Source organism: Chionomys nivalis, chromosome 5 (genome assembly GCF_950005125.1).
Source record: "Chionomys nivalis chromosome 5, mChiNiv1.1, whole genome shotgun sequence".
NCBI classification, from domain to species: domain Eukaryota; kingdom Metazoa; phylum Chordata; class Mammalia; order Rodentia; family Cricetidae; genus Chionomys; species Chionomys nivalis.
Window position 1 is genome coordinate 22,776,711 of NC_080090.1, and position 19,581 is coordinate 22,796,291.

Here is a 19,581-nt window from a genome sequence, read left to right on the forward strand (position 1 = left end):
CCAGCACAGTCAAATTCGAAGCACTTTGCACACTAAGGCACTGGCTTCCCCTAAAGGAGGTCACGTCCACACTCTCCTACCTGAGGGCACTCAGAAATGGCTAAAAGGGTTTTAAAAGCTATTTGTTCCTTCTTAGCTGCAAGTACCTGGGTCCTCACCCTGCCCAGGAGCATAGGAAGGAAGACACCGAGATGGCACTTGTGACTTATCCAGGTCAAGGGACAAGACAGGAATCAGACAGAAAAGATTTTATCTGTTTATTTAAAAACAGAATATCATTTTATGTACAAATATACATATATTTACATAAAATATACATACTAGGACCCCAGATCCTCGGGGTCCACAAGTCCATGGGAATGGGATGAAAGCCTCTCCATTAGACCAGATTGCAGGCCAAACAAGGTTGGAATAGTAAATCTCAGTATTCTGGCTGAGTAGGTTTGGGCAGGCTAAAGAAAAACATCTAATCCCAGGCCCCACACATAGAAAATGCCAGAAGAGCCCCAAATTAATGACTCAGAAACCCTGGGGAAGGAGCTATTGTCACCCTCGCCCACAGCAGCTCAAACCTCACCTGAACTTCTACCTTCCCTTGCTACCCTCTGCCCTCTACACAACTGAACCAGGGGCCCTTGACACCAAGTCCCAACTCTGTGAAGGCATGAACTGTAGACACAACTAGGGGAAGATTTAAAGGGCCATGGGAGTCACGCACCCCATCTCTACCCTCTACTCCCCGTTTATACCTCACACCACTGGTTCCAGACTCCGCCAGCTGTCAGTTTCCTCCCCAGAGCCTCTTTGGGTGAAGATGCCCTAGGAGGAGAACTTTCCAGAACCATAGGAATTAGCTCCTGCTGTGGGGTCTGCTAAACAGTCTTGTTGAATGCCTGGTGGGCTGGCCTTGCTTAAACAAGCCCAGCAAGAAGCATGCACAGTAACAAAAAGGGTTTTGTTTATTTGTTTGTTTTTTACGTTTCTTTTTCTCTTACTAAGGGAACCTGAGGGGACCTCAGGAGGCTCCCTTGGAGGTTAATTTACAGACAGTATGGTGTGTACATGTAGCAGGCCCACAGGCCACCAGAGGGCAGAGGGCTTCTGTAACAGTTCAAGCCTCTGGCAGACCCTGGACACCTGCTTCACACTTGCCCCCCAAGGGTGGGAACACAGCTCCCCGCCTTTGGAGGTCAGATTCTAGCTCCAGCTATGCCTGCACACCTGGATCTGGCCCACAGTCTCCACGTCTCCCTTCCAACCTCTGCATCACTAATACTGCTCTGGGGTCTGAGGATAATACCTGCATCTGCAGGCAGAGGTCACACATGAGGCATGCTAGGCACGAGCCACACCCTAGTTATGTTCTGCACACAGCCACAAATCCTGTGGCACATGTACCATTCGCTGGGATTCTTAACATGACAGCACAATGCATGCCACACACACACGTGCACACACACGCACACATACACACACACACACAAATAGGAGACACTCAACCAGTGGAGCCCTCCTGACGACCAGGATTGGAGGTAAAAGTGGAGCAGTCAGTGGGGTGGGAAGTATCTTCCTAAAGAAATGCAGGCTTTTAAGGAGGGTTCCCCTAAGAAGAGTTGAAATCCCCCACGGAAGCAGAAGAAACCAGGCCTAGGGAGGGAGGCTGGCCTGGGTCAGACCAGGTGCCCTCGCCCGTTGATGTAGATGCCATTGCCTGTGGGTTTGGCCCTCAGGGTCCCATTCTCCTGAACAAAATGGTTCATGGCCTGTTTGATGCCTTCATCCTGATCATCCTCCTCTTCTGTCCGCCCAGAGCCCGGAGACAGTAGTTCAGTCTGTGTTTCAATCTCTCTCACTGTGGTCAATGTGGAGTAGCTACGGCCCTCTGGCTCTTCACTCTGGAGTCCAAGGGCAGAGGATAAGTCAGCAGTCGAGATCAAACAGGCAGACACAGTAGGGTAGGGATGGGTTGTGATGGGGACAGAGGTCAGGTAAAGCACGGGTAATGGCTGTCCCGGAGGCATGGGGCTTGGAAATTTGGGGGCGGGGAGGGCAAGAGCTGGTGTTAAACATAGGGATGGGGAGACAGAGAATGAAGGCACAGCAGAAACGCGGGGCGGGGCTCACATGGGAGCCAGGGATGATAGGCAGGGACTGGTAGAGGGGGCTGCTGTCACACCACATCTGGGGCCAGGAGAGTGTTGGGGACACCGGTGGGGCCGGGGGCCTCACCATCACAGAGCAGCTACTGTTGTCCTTGAGACTATCAGGGTGGCCCTCCGCTCTCAGCCCTACACTCTCCTCCGGCTGCAGGAGCCCAGACATAGGGGAGGAGGAGTCAGAAGAGAGTCCAGCCTCCTCCCCTCAGCCTCTTCACCTCTCATCCTCTACCGGCGTCCTCCCTGATCACCTTTCTCCCAACCCATAGTTCCCTGTCTCTCTTATACAAACATCCCCCTTCCCACACTCATTCCCAAAAACCCACCCTGGAACCAGCACTGGTGGTGGATTTCTAGAGCAGCCCCCAACCCAGTGCTGAAAGGGCCTTGCAAAGAGGAGTCCCAGCAGCCCCAAAGCATCTATCCCGGGCTAATATCCCAGCCTCGGCTCAGCTCCAGCTATGAGTAAGCAGCCAGACCCAGTATAGGGCTATATTCCTATCTATAGAGTAGCCCAGACCCAAGCAAACCCGTGTGCCCATGCCCCACACATGCACCCATCCTTAGCACACACCTGGCTCCTAGGGTCTGTATGATGAGAATGCAGCCTTCGGATGGAGTTCTCCCTGGTCAGAGTCAGCTCCTCCTCACTGGGAAAGACACCCCCTTGTCAAGACCTGAGAGCAGTGACAGCCTCCTAGGGTGAGTCTAGCCTGGCTGAGCCTGTGTACAATGGCTGGAGGGTACTCTTGCCAAACTATGCCTGCACTAGAGTCTGTGGCTGCAGATGACAATGTGGCTGCAAAGTGTATGTGTGCCACATAGTGCCAAAGTATGCATAGTAGATGACTCCTGGAGAATATGGATCTGGGCTTCTCTCAGACTTATGCCTCCTCATCCAGCTGTGGTCCAGGCCCCAGGCTTTCCTCACTTCCCCAAAGGCTTTGCCCGTCTCTGGTGGACAAGCTGTCCAGTCATAGGCTACCCAGTGTCCTCTCTCCTCTGTTCTGGTTCATCTCCTACTTCATTGTCTTTGTTCTCAGCTAGGCTCCACCCACTCGGTGTAGCCAGTACTCACTATTTCTGGGTCATCTGCTGTGCTTTCCGTCGGTGATACCGGGACATGAGTACCACCACCACCACCAGGAGGCAGAACAGGAGTGCAGCAATCACGCCCACTACCACCACTGAGGCCGACACTAGGTCCACTTGCTTTCCTGAATCTTGAGGGTCTGCTGGAGACAGGCTGTGTCTGAGGTGCATGCCCAGATCCTTTCTGGATCTACCCCAGACCCCATTGCTACCCAAATATTATCCTCACAGAAGACATCCTCAGCTACCCACTCAGTTTAGCTCCATCCACCATCCCCAAAGACACTCTTTTCAATTTCTTTCTCTGTCTTGCTTCTTGTTGCCCATCCCCAGCTCCGATTCAGCCTCCCTGTCTTTGTTCCCCAACCACTGTGCTTACCAAGAACCTCCACGGTGACCTGAGAGTCCCTCGAAGAAAGTTCATTGCTGACGTGGCAGACGTAGATGCCACTGTGTTCAGTGGTCAGTGGGGGAAAGCCCAGAGTGTCCCCCTTCACTCGCACCCCGCTAGGCAGAGGTCCATCCAGCCTGAAGGACAGGGAAGCTGAAGGGTGCTGGCTGGGGCTGGCTAAGGCTGCCACCACCCAACGTGCCCAGGCAGCTATTCATCCCCCTCCCCCATGACGTCATCCAGAGCCTCAGGCTGTTCCCACGGTGCCCCTCCCTACCCTAGGCAGGTCTAGGCAGAGGTCCTTTCTCCCTGCCGCCCAGCCTGACCCGGGCACCCCCACACACACTTGGGGAAGATCCACACGCGTGCCATCCCACATGCTCCCACAGGCATCACGTCATCTAGCACCAGGTAACAGGTATACATGCTATAAAGTCCACACAACAGGACACTCCACTCCTAGCTGGCCTTGGAGGTACCTGGAAACTGTGATTGCATGCTCCAACACCTATGATATTACGTGGCGGAGTAAACAAACCTAGCCCTAGGCACAAGGTCACATGTACCGTTCATATGTCCACATGTAAGAACCTGTCTATCATAGGCTCACATACATGGGTATCCTACCCTTTTGTAATTCTCTGGAAGAAAAGACAAGGGCTCTTGAAGGAGCTGGTGGAAGGGGGTGGGTGTTTCTGCGGTGCTAGCAACATGATGGTTATAAGGAGCATTGGTATAACAGCAGCTATAGCCAGCTGTGTTTTTGTCTCGTGCACTTTTAGCGCTCAGAAATAGTTAAAAGATTCATATCTACCATAGTTTTAGTTCCTAGTTTAAAGTTAGGGGGGAAAGCCAAGAAGATATCTACACATTCCCTATGGGTAATCACACATTCCCTGGACCGCGCCAGTAATATTTGCTGACTATGCATATTTTTATATTGGTCTGAACATATGCCCTAACTAATATAGGGTTCATCCTGAAAAGAAAAGGATGCTAGTCCCATGCTAGGCCCTTCTGCAGGCATAGGCCCTTACCGTGTCCAGTTGAATGAGGGAGGGGGCTGTCCTTCACTCAGGCACTTGAGTGTAGCTCCTTCTCGGCCAACATGCCACAAGTTTTGGTCCTCAAGGCCCCTCACAGAGGCCTCTGCAAGGACTGGAGTGGGAGGAGGGAGGAGGAAGAATGGGAGGATGCTTTAATCCATGAATCCCCTCTTGTCCTATGTGAACAGCCTCCCTCTCCCCTCACCCACAGCTCCTGACCACATTGTCATGTGCCCCCCACCCCTGCCCCAAGCTCAGAGTTTATTTTGCTTGACCTGTGCTGCAAAGCCCGCACGTCCCTTGGAGTAAGGGAGTTTCACAGTCTTTCTGACTCTCCGGTGACACCTAGCATACTGTTACTCACCAAGCAGGTGCTCGCTAAGGGCCTAAAACCCGCCAGTTTGTTCATTTTCCTAACAGATGTGTGTTGATTTCCTACTTCCTGCCAAGTGGCGGTGTAATCTGGCTTGCAGGCTAACGCTGGGAGCACACTATCATTTCCTGAACCCTTACAGGATTTCAAATCTGTGAGATGCTTTGCATTCAAGGACGCTAATTCTCATCAAAATCCTGTATAGTTGGTATAATTACACTCATTTTCTGGTGAATAAAATGAGGTCTAACAAGATTAAATAACTATTGGTAAATAGCAGAACGGCGGCTTGTCCCAAGTCTGTCTCCAAACTCTAAACTGTATATTTTGCAAATACCTTCAGTATCATATTTATATTTTATTCTCCCATCAACACTGTAAAAATAAGGCAGTCTCTTCTACAAAGTTCACAGAGATACCAGGCAGCAGTGGGGCTTGCCTTTAATCCCAATACTTGGAATATAGTTCACAGAGACCACAATGATTTTCCCAGGGCATCTAGGTTGGCCCCCAAGTCTTCTGTTCTCAGGCTGACCCTCCTGGTGTGGTTCAGGGTCACAGTGTCTTAGCACTATTCTCAGAACATAGGGTATCTTACCCATCTATCCCAATACTCACAGGCCACTTGGAGGGTGTGGGTGATTCTCTGGTCCTGGAGCAGGCCAGGGTGAGACACCACACAGGTAAGTGGCTGCCCATTCATGCTTCGGCTAGGCACCAGGTGGAACTCTGAAGTGACAGCAGCCGAGCGGGAGTGCTTGAAGGAGCGGCTGGCCTGAGTACCTTTGACTTCGGTGTCCCAGGTCACGGTGGGAGCTGGGCTGCCCTCGGCAGTGCAAGAGGCTGCCAGCGTCAGGCCCTGGCCCTCTTCTAGTGGTGGACCAGGGTTCAGTGAAGGCAGGGGAGGCACTGTGGATGGGGAGAGGAGTATATAAAAGATCCGCTGTCAGGAGGCCTCTCTCAGTCCCACCCAGCTGCAAACTTCAGCCCCCCCCCCTTTTTTTTAATTATTGATTTTATTGAGCTCTACATTTTTCTCTGCTCCCCTCCCTTCCTCTCTCCTCCCCTCCAACTCTCTCCCATGGTCCCATGCTCCCAGTTTACTCAAGGAGATCTTGTCTTAAAAATATGGAAGGCTTCACGAGTTTGCGTGTCATCCCTGTGCAGTCGCCAGGCTAATCTTCTCTGTATCGTTCCAGTTTTAGTATCTGTGCTGCCGAAGCGAGCTCCAGTCCCCCTTTCTTATCTTACTAAGAAAAGTGCCAGATCAGTGGTGTAATTTCAAGTGTCTTTACATCTTTCTTCGCTATTAGAATTTTTTACAATGTGCATAGGTTATTTTTTAAAAAAATAAAATAATTTTAGAACTAATTAGATACTATCTATGTAATAATAACAATAATAATCACTGCTTACCATGTGTCAACTATTATGCTAAATGCTTTCATGCATTATCTCATTTGATTCTGCTAGCATACTAGTGAAGTGGTATTATTATGCTTTGCTCTTCAGATGAGGAAACCAAAGCTCAGGAAGGGTTAGGGATTTGCTCCAGGTCGTCAGCTCTTAAGTGACAAAGCCTAGAGTCACAGATTTTGTTTTGGGGTGTGTGTTGGCCTCAGATTCTCCATTCTCCTGACTCAGCTTCTGGAGCAGTGTAAGATATTTATCACTATGCCCAGCTTTTTTTTTTTTTTTTTCACTCAAGTTTTATTTTTTTTTTCCCTCCAAGACTTAGGCTACTAACTTCCACCCAAAGCAAAAACATGAAGGCTTTTTATTTCTAACTTCAAAATAACTCAAAGCACAATTTTTTGAATTTTTAAAAAAATTCTAGCTTCAAAATAGCCCAACCACAAAATTGAAAAGACACCTTGACCATAGGAACAGGTTGACCAGCACCACTGTCCATAATGCAAAGCAGTGGTTTAGAATGCAATTGTGAGCCAGATGGTGATGGCACACACCTTTAATCCCAGCACTGGGGAAGCAGAGACAGTGGATCTCTGTGCGTTCAAGGCCAGCCTGGTCTACAAAGCGAGTTCCAGGAGAGGCTCCAAAGCTGCACAGAGGAAATCCCGCCTCGAAAAACCGAGAGATGGATAGATAGATAGATAGATAGATAGATAGATAGATAGATAGATAGACAGACAGACAGACAGACAGACAGACGTGATCGTGGTCTTAGATCACGTCCACTGAAGTCCCAATCAAGGAGCGTATTAACCTATTAACCGCTCCCCTGCTCACATATAGACACATCACAGCTGGGCCTCATGTTCACATCTGTGACTCTCACATTGTAAAACCGCAGCGCCTAGGATGGTGAAGAAAGCTTTGTATTGGTGCATTGGTGTCTTTCGTAGAATCAGTAAGTGCACCTTGGAAACGAGGGCATTTAAGTGGAGTCTGCCAGAAGTTCTCAGCTCTCTGAAAAGCTATTCGAAAGAATAAGCCCATGTTCCAGAAGGACAAAGGTGCACAGAGTGAAATTCGGACCGTGGGAAGCGCAAGCTTCCTAAAATATGTATTACTCCCCAGCTTTGGCGGCTTTTGGAGAGAATTTACGGATTGGGTGGGAGGGACTGGGTAATCCTCCCTCACCCCTACATGGCCTTATCTTTTATGTTTGCCTGTTCTGCCTCTGCTCCATCCATCTCTGCAGTCCCGTCCTGTCTCCGCTCCCGTCCACACACCCACGAATTCTGATTGTGCCCAGCTGGCTCTACTAACCCAGAACACGGAGCCGCATTCGTGCCTGGAAGCTGCCGGCGGGGAAAGTGCTGACTCTGCACTCATACTCGCCCTCATCTGCTTGCACAGCGTTGCGCAGGAGCACGGAGCCGTCCAGAGGGTCTCGTGGGGGCGGTGGTTGCTCCACGCGGTCCTCATAGGCGGGGCTCACATGAAGCCCATATTTGGAGTGCAGTAGGGCCAGCTCCCGGGTGCCCTCGTTTGGGTCCACCCGAGCCCATGCCACTTGCCCCACCTGCTCGTCGGGATCCCCTCGGTAGAAGCAGGGCAGTTTTGCGTCCTGGCCCAGCACCACCGTCACTAGGTCCGAGGTCTCCAGCTCACCAGCCGGGCATCGGCCTGCAGGGGGTAGACAGTAAGTCAGGGTGAGGGGGGCTGTCAGAACCAAAGGAACGCAATCAAAATGATAATGACAGCAAAGGCAGCCGGAATTGCAGGAGCAATTTGTGCTTGCAAAGCGCATTCTAGCCATTACCTCATTAGATCCACTCAACATTCCCAAGAGGGTAGGCGTTATTATCGCCATTTAACAGAGGAGGAAACTGAGACCCAGAGGGAAGTGGCTTCCCTAAGGCCACACAGATGATTTATGGAAGACTCACCCTGTTGCCATCTAGAATTGTATTTGAGCAAAGAAACTATAACAGGACCAGAGACCTAGCTTCTGCCCCTCACAGAGCTCACAGCCTTCCAGGAAATGAAATCTCTGCCCAGAGAAACAGGAAACCAAGGACAAATTTCACAGGAGGCACAGTCTACGAAGTGGGGTAAAAGTAAAAGCCAGTGCTTTTGGAAGGAATGGTGAAGAGTGGTTGAAAATGTTCAGAACGTTTGGAGCCTGGGATGGGCCATTTTGGAAGGATAAGGACCTTGGGAATGCTTTTTCCCATGGCTTGAAGATGAGAGGCCTGGATTCCCAGAGAGAAGGAGGTCTTCCATGTGGGAGGAATGGCATGAACAGGCTTAGGGGCAGGAACCAGCAAGTCACTGAAGACAAAAAGGGCCCCGAGGTCAGGGGCCTGGAGAGATGAGGTCAGGGCAGATACACAGCAATTGTTAGAATGTTGAGCCAGAATCAGAGGACCAGGGATGAAGGACTAGTGCTTTGGTAATCGATGAGCAGCTGTAGGAAGCATTTGGAAATTTTGAATTTAGATACGTCCATTACATAACCTTACTGGCAAATAAAGATCCATTTCCTGCCCTCATGGAACTCGAGGTCTGTTTAGGAGGAAGAAATACAAATGATAGACATCCATCCATCCATCCACCTATCCATCTATCATCTATCTATCTATCTATCTATCTATCTATCTATCTGGTATGGAATCATGCAATGATAATTTCTTTTTTTTTCTCCTCTCTTCCCTCCCTCCTCCTTTTCCTCTTTCTTTTTAAGACAGTCTAACTATGTAGCCTGGGGGGCTGGAGAGATGGCTCAGAGGTTAAGAGCACTGGCTGCTCTTCCAGAGGTCCTGAGTTCAATTCCCACCACCACATGGTGGCTCACAACCATCTGTACTGATATCTGGCGCCCTCCTCTGGCGTGCGGGCATACATTGAGGCAGAATGTTGTATGCATAATAAATAAATAAATCTTTAAAAAAAAAAAAAAAAAAAACTATGTAGCCTGTCAGGCTGGCTTTAGACTCACTGTTCTCCCACCCCAGCCTCCGGAGTGCTTAGATTACTGGATACACCACCCCACCTGACTTGCAGTGGTGGTTTCTGGTTAGTGTTTGGTGACTGGGTCTTAGGTTGTTTGAGCCATGTGGGAATCATAGGGAAGACTTCATGAGTGAGCTGAGTGGGATCAGGAGGCCCGGGAGGCCTAGAAAGGCATTGATAATAGAGGATCAAGTAAGCAAACACCTAAGGGAGTAGCGAGGCTGGCTGCTGGTTCAGGAAGCAAAGAGAAGAGGGCCCAACCTAAGATAGGGTGTGTGTGTTGAGCAGCAGGGAAACCATAGCTGGGGTAGGGTGGGTCCGAATAGCCCAGGACTACCCATGCCAGGAAAAGGAATTCAAATCTGGTCAGTAGGAAGTGGAGAGTCACCAAAGCTTCCCTAGCTAGCAAGTGGCATGAAGCAGATGACAACATGTAGTCTGACCAGAAAACAGGTCATGGAAAGAGACTGAGGCACATACCATGAGGCCGTAGCCTGGCAAGGTGGTACTGGGAAGATAAAAGGGAGCTTTTGGTGGGAATTTGGTCACTGATTAGAGAGAGGCAGGGAACAGGAAAGACTCAAAGATGAACTGGATATCTAGAACGAGTAGCTTATAAAGAAGGTTGGGCCTGGGAATGCCTATGGTTATAAAAAATAAATAAATAAACAAAACCCAGGGTCAGGGGCCTGGCCAGGGCAGAAGAGTGTTCTGGAATGGCCAAAGCTTCAACTTAGAGCATCCAACTATTGATAATCCCTGGCTCTAACCAGTACCCCCCACACCCTGCTGTCTGTCACCTTTGCTCACACTGTACCCCTGCCTGGAATGCTCTCCTCCCTGTGTCTGGTTGCTGCTACTCATCACTGTCTGGAGAACACCTACTCACGCCTTAAGACTCTGCTTAGACATCATTTCCTCCTGAGTCCTCCCTCCCTTCCCCCACCTCAAGCCGCTTCGGGTGCCCTGCCCCTGTGCTCCACCAGCACTCTACTTTAGCCTCAATCATAGCGCTTTAACCTGTAGATCAGACTTTCTGTTTTCGTGCTCTCCTTCCCCAAGGCATTGAGCTTCAGAAGAGTCAAAAGAGGGTCATGTATCACATATTAAAAACATGGTTTCTGATTTCATGCTCAGTCAGTGGTATGTGGTCTTCTTCCTGTCACATAACTGGACGCTGATGAATGTTTGTTGACTGAGTGAATCAATGAATGAATGAATGAACAAAGCCAGGCTTGGTAGCCCATACCTCTTATCCCAACACTTGGGGAAGCTCAGACAAGAAGATCTTGGGTTCAAGGCCATCCTGAGCAAAAGTGAAACAATGTCTCAATCCCCACAAAAATCAAAAACAAAAAGAATATACAAATGAGTGAGCAGATGCATGAAAGAGGCAGCAGAAAGAAAGTAGAACCAAGAGGAAGGCACAGTCCCTTATTTGGATGAGGCAGGGAAAGTGTTGGCATGGCAACCTTGGGGCGGCGGGGGGTAAAGATAAACTGGCTGTCTGGGTTCACTGACAGAGCTCCAACTCTGGACCAAAGGACAAAGGTGATGGAGACAGGCAGGCATGTAGTAAGGAAACGAAGCATGGAGTAGGCAGAGGGTTCCAGGGAGACAGATGAATGGGTCTTGTGGCCCTGATAGGAGGCGTGGAGGGAAGGATGCTGCTGCTGGGAGTTGGGAGGGCCCCAGACTGGACGGGACAGACCTGCAGGGCCAGATACCAGGGCCCTGACCTGCCTAAGCTGACATGGGTCCCACCCAGCCCAGCCTGGGAGTCCAGCTTGCACCCCTCCCAGGTACCTCCTCCTAGCACTAAAGGGAGTAAGGCTGTCAAAAAAGCCGGGTGGTGGGGTGCGATATGGGCTCTCAGCTCACTCTGCTGCAAAACACTGATGTAGATTTAAGTTACAATAATGTGGATGCAGGTCACAGGGACCCCAAGTCCTGCCCACCAGGAGATAGAAATCTTTCCAAAGACATTTCTGTGACATTGGCAGATCCCATATTTCCATCATTAAATTTTTACTTACTTATTTTTTTTATGTGTATGAACGTTTTGCTTGCATATATGTATACTATGTGCCTGGTGGCCATGTAGGTTAGCAGAGAGCATCTGATGTCTTGGAATTGGAGTTACAGGTGGCTGGTCACTGCCATGGGGGTTCTGGGAAATTAACCCAGGTTCTCTGCAAGAACAAGTGCTCTTAACCATCATCTCTCAAGGCCTTAGACTGGCCCCTGCCCCTACTACAAGTCATCCATATTCTGTCCCCCAAAATACCTCCTTAGAGCACAGTAAGAATTGGGTACCCATCACATGCCTGCGTCTCCATCCATAATGTCCCTAACCTGTGAGTCCGAAATCCTCATCCTGAAGGTTCAAGCCCCAGTTTTGCAGACTGAGGCACCTAATGGGACAGGAAAGTTCCTTTGGAATTGCTCCTACAAAACCCACACTGTCCTAAAGCCGCTATTTAGTGGAAGTATCTTAGGCTGAGGCATCCCCACTTCTAAAGGCCTTCAGTTCATCTTCTAAATCAAAAGAAATGAGTTAAGAGAAGTTGGGCCCAAGTATCCTTGTCCTGAGCTAAATGGACCCAAGAACCCAGGCTTCCAAGCCAGGGCAAGCCAGGATTGTCTCCTCCTCTCCCCCACCCAGGGCCTGCCTGGCGTCAGCATGATGATGTCACCAGGCTGAAGGAGACACACCGCCTGCCTGGTGAGGTCACCTTATGGGCATGCAGTAGCCAGGCCAGGCCAAGCCCACAGACCCTTCTACTGCTGCGTGTGTAGTCTGCTGAGGCTGGTGGCCTCTAGCTTCCTGGGCACTCCTCCTCCTCCTCCTGACTCTCCCCACCCCTCCTCTCAAGGAGCACCAGGACGCTGGTCAGGAGCCTTAGTGACTCAGAAGCTGCCACAGAGCAGCAGGCCTAGCCACAGCCACCACCACCTTGCGCAAGGAAGAGAACAGGCCCAACTGGCCAGACGGGATCCCTGCCCTCAGCCTCCCCCACCCCTGGCCAGGCCCCCTCAGGCCTCTTTGGGGCCCTGCCTTTTGTGTACCCCGCCCGCTCCCAGACAGGTCCTCCATTCCTGGCTTGGGCTAGCTGGCTACACCCTACTCTGTTTCTTGGCTCCTGCTTTCCTTTCTGTGTAAGTCTTGGCCTTTAAGCTCAAAAGGGGAAACTGAGGCTGGCACTTGTAGATACCCAACCTTAGCAATGTGTTTGAGAATGAGATTTTTTTTTTGAGGGACTTTTATCCATCAGTGTCTTCTGCTGGTACATAAGAGGATGTACACACATTGGGGTCCTTGAGGTGTGTCTGTGTGACAAAGGTAATAACTGTCAAGTCTTTTGTGTCTGAATCTTTGGATGAGGGCTAGGCCAGTTTTTCTAGTTCATATGAATGTGAAACTATTTCCTTGCAAGAACCTGGGGTGTTTCATACATATATGTGTTCACAGCTCTCTTCGGGGAAATCTACATCCTAACTTTTCTGTACCCAGAGGGAAGAGCTATGTGTTAGCATATGAACATATATGCACGCACCATTACATATACATCTCACCCTCTGAACACACAGTCTACATCACCCTACTGCGGAACTCCACACACACAGTAAATATTTTGATGGCGTTTATCTTGGCTTCCGCACGTCTGGCTCAGCTGCATTTGGTCAGTGTGTGGCTCTGGGCTTCTGCCCATTCTAATGTTGCCCCTGGCTTCCCTCTCCATCTCACCCCAAGACTTCAGGGCAGATTCATCTCAGGCTAAAGGTGGAGGTAACCAGAGATGAGGTCACTGTCCCTCCAGGTGATGGGAAATTGCCACCGAACCTCCCTGACAAACAAAACAAAGGCTCCCTCTCTTTTTCTCTTTGGGTTCCTACAAAGGGACTCCCACCCTTTTTACCCCCTATGGCCACACCCCTGGGCCCCCTCAGGACTCTGACCCCCCAAGCAGAGATTCTTCCCTGGGAATCTCTGTCAGGGCTTTGCTACTTGCTACCACCAGAAAAACCAGCTCTGGCTCCAGGCCTGAGGTAAGAACTGTCTGGTGCAGGTTCGGTGGGAAGCAGGGGGGTGGGGGTATGCCTGGGACTAGGGGGAGGGGTCCAGGCTGTCTAGGGTCTCATATTTTTTGTTAACTCTTGCCTCCCTCCCTTCGCTAGCTTCACCAGAGAAGGCTGGCGTAGGTGTGTTAGAGGTAAGAGAAGACATGAGAGGGAAGCTTCTAGTCCCCGTCCACCCAGGACAGGAGACACAGACAAAGCAAAAGGTTATTTTGGACTTTCCTCTGCCCGTAACCTTGGCCTTGGAATTGAGGGACTTTGAAAACCAAAAACTTTCCCTCCGCCTTCACCCACCTCCCTTACATACCCCTCATTTTTCCTAAGCCCCCCAGCTTAACGAGAGCTTCCCAAGCTGGGCAAAGCGCCCACCCACAGATTAGTGTCTAGGGAGGGGGGCCACGTAAGTAACAGAGGGAAAGAGGAACAATGGGGAGGACGGACAGTTCATGAGGCAGGCGGCTCTGCCTTAGACACAGCTCTCAGCACAGATAAGTCCCCTAAACCCCCCAGGAGCCAGAGTCTGAGCCCCGCTGAGTCACCGCTGTGGGTGGGTGGGAGACCTAGAATTCAACTTCTCTCAAACCCCTGAGATCTAGCCTCCCCACCACCACCCAAATTCTGCCCATCCCTTCTCCCATTTTGTGTCTAGCCAGCTTCATTCCACATCACAGCCCTAACCTTAGCCTTCAGAACAGTTTAGAGAGACATGTTGGGGCTGGGGGTGGCACAGAAAGCCATGGGAACAGCTCCTCAGGCCACAGGCACCCTGTTGGCTCCTGTTCCAGTGAAAGGATAGGGTATGGTACCCCCATTCTCCTCCAGAAAACAGGTGGGTACCTCCCATTTAAAACTTAATTGCTTTACATTCTGTTTCCAGATCTGGACCCCAAAGTTCCTCTGCTCTCTGTGCTTCTGACTTAGTTTGCCACTTTTCATTTCCATCCCTTCTTTGTCGAGTCTTTCCAAGATTTGGAGTCCAGATTCTACAGACATTCTCTCCCTACAGGACTTGCTCCCCTCAGTGGTCCCAGGACCCCTGGATTCTGAGGCTATACTCTAGAAGATGGGACTGTGCACATTAACCTCCTCACTGCTATCTCTGTAGCTGCGGGTCTCTCCACCCCCGCTGCATCAATACAAAATGCTAGGATGGAACCAGGGTCACTGGGGCCAAGGGCTTCCCTGGGATTCTCCTGGTTCTCCACACTTGGGCGGGGAAGCAAGCCTCCCTTTCTGGCTTCTCTGGGTTTGGGTAGGCCCTACAGGAAAGGGCCTGCCCACCTCTGTCATCAGGAGCAGAAAAGTAGGGATGGGGCCCCTCCCTTTCTAGGAAATTAATCTCAACAGAAAGTTGATCCTAACCGGCAGAAGACAGAATTTAGAATTCATGGACCAGCTTACTCCCAGAGCTCGCAAGACCCAAAGAGTTAGAAACTGGGAACCTATAGGAAAACAGTTTGCAGACTCAGGCCCCTCAGCCCCAGGGCAAGAGATGGGGGAGGGAGGAGGGATGGGACCTCACCCGGAAACTCATCCCATTAAGGAGAAACAAAGAGCTGTGGTGTTGGAGGCGCCTCCCAAGCCTGGGCTCCTCTCCCTGTCAGGGGTGGGGCAGGGCCCTAGGGCTCAGTGCTCTAATGGTCCTGGAGTTGGGGGGCAGGTGTCTCTTTGCAATTGGGCCAGGAAGGCTGTGTCCTTGGGAAGGGTCCTCTCAGCCACAGGGAGACTGATCAATTCTTCAACCACCACAACACTTCAAGCCAGGAGCTGGACAATCAATCACAGAAGCCTAGTATTTCAGAGTCAAAAGGTCTGCAGAGACCCTCCAGTCCTTCTCGGTCTCCTGATGCAGTCTCTCAGCTGTTCAAAAATACCTAACAAATTAATGGAAGAAATGGGATCAGAACTCAAGGCTCTTGATTTCCAAATCTGAGGGGAGTTCAGAGATATAAAATGAGTCTAGGTTCCTAGGGCCATTAACGAGATGCCTACACATACACACAAAGGAGCCAAAATGAAGGGGATGGGACTCTCTAGTCCTTGGGCTGTGGCCCCATAATACGAGTTTCCAGGGATTCCTGGGAACAGCCTTCATCTCTGCGCACGTCATGGCAGCAGAAGTTCAGTGACATCCGATTAGCTACTAGCCTCTTGGGCAATCCTGGAGCCAGCCTTTCTCCTAAGCTTAGCTTCTCCCAGACCTGGGTGAAGTCTGGGGCAATTTTCTAGCCAGGAGTTCTCTCCCTCTTCTCTGGGCTTCTACTAGAAAGACCAGCTTTGCATCATGGAGAAGGAAGGCGGGAGTAGTACCCTTACCATTGTATCGCCAGCCTCTAGTACCACATGCTCTCAGCTATCCTGTTTTTTTTTTCTTTTTTTAACAAGGAGTCGGGTGACCAAGGCCCTAACCCTGGTTCTGCTTTTTACACTGAGTAATCTTGCAGATCTCACCTGCCCATCTGTTTCTCTTGGTTTTCCCATCTTTAAAATGAAGGAGTTGGAGTAGTGATCTCTTTGATCCTACCCAAGTCCTGAGACAGCATGACTTCATTCCTCAGGGGTAGGTAGATTCCCCAGGAAAGTGTCAGTTGGGTTCCCTGGCCCAGCAGGAGGCCCCACCCTCTTGCCTTAACCCAGGGAAAAGGGCTATCTGGAAAATGGAAATTAAGGGCAGGGGCTGAGGGTAAGGGCAGGTGGCAGAGGTTGGAGCTTAGCGTCCTGATACTGGAGAGTGACCCACTGACCCTTCTGTTACAAGACCAGAGTGAGGGCGACCTCGAAGCCTGCTAATCCAGGCATCTATGCCTTGTTCTCCATCTATGCCTTGTGTGTGTGTGTGTGCTTCAATTGAGAATGGGGGTGGAGAGAGAGTCACCAAGTGCTGCTGGACAACTGAGAGTCCCTTGCTTCTGTTTATTGAGCGGAGGACCCTACTGTCCTCTGCAGACAAGGCCCTGTCTTTCTAAGGAAAAAGAGCTCTTAGCTACTCCTTCCCCAGCAACAGCCAATAGCACCCTACTTTGGTCTCCTTGCACACATATTCTCTCCCTCTCGCTCTGACAATGATACATTCTGATGATTTATGTATGTTCTGACTACATTAGGCAAGCAGAAAGTCTAAGTATTGTATAGGCATTCAACCGAGGAAATGGAAAGATAATAAATGAATAAAAGTGGACCGCATCTCATCTAGAAGCCCCTTTACCCTTTAACATCCCCCCATTGTGTAAGAAACACACACCATTATTCTCCACCTACTAGTGCATGTGCCGGGGAGGGAGAGGCGCTAGGGTGAGAGGAGTTTCATGGCTTTCCTGTAATCCCACAACAAGCACCCCAATATTACTGCTCAGAATATTACTATGAGAGGAGAAGGAGACAGAAATTCCCCTCCACTCCCCAGACACCAGGTTTCCTGCTCCTGGTGAATGCTGAGGCAGGTCTGAAGCCCAGTGGGTAGGCCACAAAGCCTTCAGGAAGCCCTGGGGTGAGCAGGGTCCTCGGAGTCCACCTTTCAGCCCACCTGCCCTGTGTGTGTGTGCGTGTGTGAGTGCATGCGTGTGTGCGTGTGTGTGTGTGTGTGTGTGTGTATCCACAGAGGCTTTGGCAAGCAAGGCTTTAGCAGAGGTAGTTAGGGACTGCAGACATTAAGTGGCTTGGTCTTGGGACAGAGAGGAGACTTGAGAAGAAAGAGCTACATTGGTTCTTTTGAGGGCACTGATGGTAAATGGAATGAACAGGAGAAAGAGATTGTCTTCTCCATCCGGAGTCCAAGGAAAGGGAATGTTTGGGTATGTGGTACACTCGTGTGTGTGTGTCTGTCTGTCTGTCTGTCTGTCTGTCTGTGTGTGCCTATCTCTGCCAGGTAGAGCTCAGAAGCAAGAGTCCTGACGGTTCAGGCAAGTCCTACCTGTAAACGATGCCAGGAACAACAGCAGCAGCCAGGCTTCAAGGCCCCACATCTCGGCTCCCAGGGACAGGGGCATTGGCTGAAAGGCAGACCTGGCCAGTGATTCTGAGTTCCACGGAGTTCTCCCTGGGAGCCGGTTCTGGAGCTGTGTAAAGCTCTGACCCAGAAGGCAGGAAGTCACGGAGTCCTCAGGCACTGACGTACCTGCCTATCCCACTTGGGTCTCCACTAGGGGACCCAGGCCCCAGTTCTACCCACCCAGCCGTGGCTACCCCCAAGAAGCCGTGATCGGGAGCCCTGAGCTCCCCCAGAGCTGCTTCCCACGCCGTGGCCAACAACGAAGGCAGAAACCTGGGAACCTGCTAAGCAGGTCAGAACAGGTGCGTCTCCGGGGGCCGGGCCTGGCACAGAGAGGAGACTCCGCAGCCACCGCCCCCACGGCCTGGGCTAGCTAATGGGCGCCAAGGAGGGAGGGAAGAAGGGACGGATCTGGGTGCGGGCAGTGGGATCTCATCAGCATCAGGGGCTTTACCTGTGAGGCCATGGACAGCGGCGTGAGGGTGGTGGTGAGCCTCTTGCAGGGGGCGTGGAACAAGGAGGCCTGGGTGTCTTAAAGACGGAAGCACAGATGTGTCTGAAAAAGCACCCAACCCTTTCATATGACAGCCAGGTCAGCTGTTTCCTGGGGTCCCTGACAAGTTCCTCAAACTCCTGAAGGATTCAACTTTTGGTGCCACAGAATCAGAGAACTGAGGAGGTCCCTGGCCTGCTGGCCCATCTACCTCATGCTTCAGAAGGCCTAAATAGGAGGATGGACTTGCTAGAGGACAGTCAAGTTAGTCTAGTGATTTTCTGGAAGCAGAAAGTTAGTTCAGAGAACCCTCTGAGAAAGAACTTCACTGCTTTCCTCTGGCCCATCCCTGCATGGGAGAGGTGGAGGGGCTGACCAGGGGATTAGCCCTGTGAATTCCTGCTTTTCCTCTCAGAACCTTCGCTCAACAATTTAACCCATGGCAGGAGTTTTTTTTGTTTTTTTTTGTTTTTTTTTTTTTTATTTTTTTTTATTTTTCGAGACAGGGTTTCTCCGTAGTTTTTGGTTCCTGTCCTGGAACTAGCTCTTGTAGACCAGGCTGGCCTCGAACTCACAGAGATCCGCCTGCCTCTGCCTCCCAAGTGCTGGGATTAAAGGCGTGCGCCACCACCGCCCGGCTAGCAGGAGTTTTAAAAGTGCATCAGTGCAACCCGAGGAGCGGGGTTTTCTTTTCTCCTTCTCTATGGTGTGCCCCCCCATGGTCATGGGGAGGACAATGTGTCTGGACTTTGCGAGGATTTCACTCTATCCTTCTACCCCTGTAACTCTTATGCTCATCTGATCACATATTTCCAATGTGGGTGAATAAAAGTAACCAAGGGACAGCTAGAGAGCCGGAAGAAGGGGTACATATCTATTCCCTGAAAGAGGGAGGCGAGATCGCTGGCAGACTGGAATTTCACAGACAGGTAAAAGCCAGACATGCTGATGCATCTCTGCAGTCCCAGCCCTTGGGAGGTGAAGGCAGTTTTGGCTACATAGAGTTCTGGGCTATCCTGGGCTATATGAGGCTCTACCTCAAATAATAATAATAATAACTTTAAAAAGACACATACATGTGGAGATAAACCCAGGGGAAGAGAATAGAGAGGTCACACAGTTCTCGTGTCCAGAAGCATAGAAAAGAAGAAAGAAGTATCAATAATGGGGGAGGTTATTAATGTAGAAGATTTTCCGTCCCGATTTCCCCAACTCTACCTGTTCTGGTTTTCTTGTTTGTTTGTTTTTTAGGCAGAGGCCTAGGACCAGCGCTTTGTGCATACAAGCTAAGCTCTCTACCACCAAGCCACTTCCTCAGTCCCCTTACCTGTCAATCTTGCTCATCTCTCAAAACTGACCTCAAAGGCCGTATCTCCCTTGAAGCTTTCTCGGCTCCTCCCACCTTTCTTCTCGTCTTCCTCGGTCCTTGCCAGTCTCTTTATTATAGCTTGCGCACTCATAATTTGTGCACATCTTATCTCCTTAACTAAATTGTAAGCTTTAATTCAAGAGCCATTGATTGAGGCCTGTTGCATGCCCG

The 19,581-nt window shown here is 50.5% G+C and overlaps 1 protein-coding gene and 1 non-coding gene across 6 annotated transcripts; both read right to left on the reverse strand.

The window, feature by feature from the left end:
- Window positions 1–359: 359 nt before the first annotated feature.
- Window positions 360–18,046, reverse strand: Nectin4 (nectin cell adhesion molecule 4). 5 transcript variants are annotated; one of them, XM_057770152.1, is made up of 10 exons: window positions 18,003–18,046; window positions 17,471–17,549; window positions 7,792–8,151; window positions 5,677–5,967; window positions 4,677–4,797; window positions 3,628–3,776; window positions 3,235–3,391; window positions 2,731–2,806; window positions 2,230–2,304; window positions 360–1,895 (listed from the first exon to the last, which is right to left on the reverse strand). In XM_057770152.1, the coding sequence occupies exons 1-10, from the start codon at window positions 18,012–18,014 to the stop codon at window positions 1,671–1,673; spliced, it is 1,545 nt and encodes a 514-aa protein (XP_057626135.1). In that variant the 5' UTR covers window positions 18,015–18,046; the 3' UTR covers window positions 360–1,670. The 5 variants fall into 5 exon arrangements, with proteins under 5 accessions (XP_057626135.1, XP_057626131.1, XP_057626130.1 ...); XM_057770148.1 differs by having other exon boundaries at window positions 3,235–3,388; window positions 17,471–17,627; window positions 18,003–18,042; XM_057770147.1 differs by having other exon boundaries at window positions 17,471–17,627; window positions 18,003–18,042.
- LOC130875273 (U6 spliceosomal RNA) lies at window positions 6,181–6,287 on the reverse strand. Its single transcript, XR_009057204.1, has one exon. It is a non-coding gene; the product is annotated as a U6 spliceosomal RNA (small nuclear RNA).
- Window positions 18,047–19,581: the final 1,535 nt, after the last annotated feature.

Bases quoted from the DNA above. Each gene is read 5' to 3' on its own strand.
- Nectin4 (XM_057770147.1), bottom strand. The intron at 5,968-7,791 runs GTTAGTAGAGCC...CCCCATCCACAG, and splicing joins AATGCGGCTCCGTGTTCTGG to TGCCTCCCCTGCCTTCACTG. The intron at 3,392-3,627 runs GTAAGCACAGTG...GCCTGTCTCCAG, and splicing joins GGTCACCGTGGAGGTTCTTG to CAGACCCTCAAGATTCAGGA.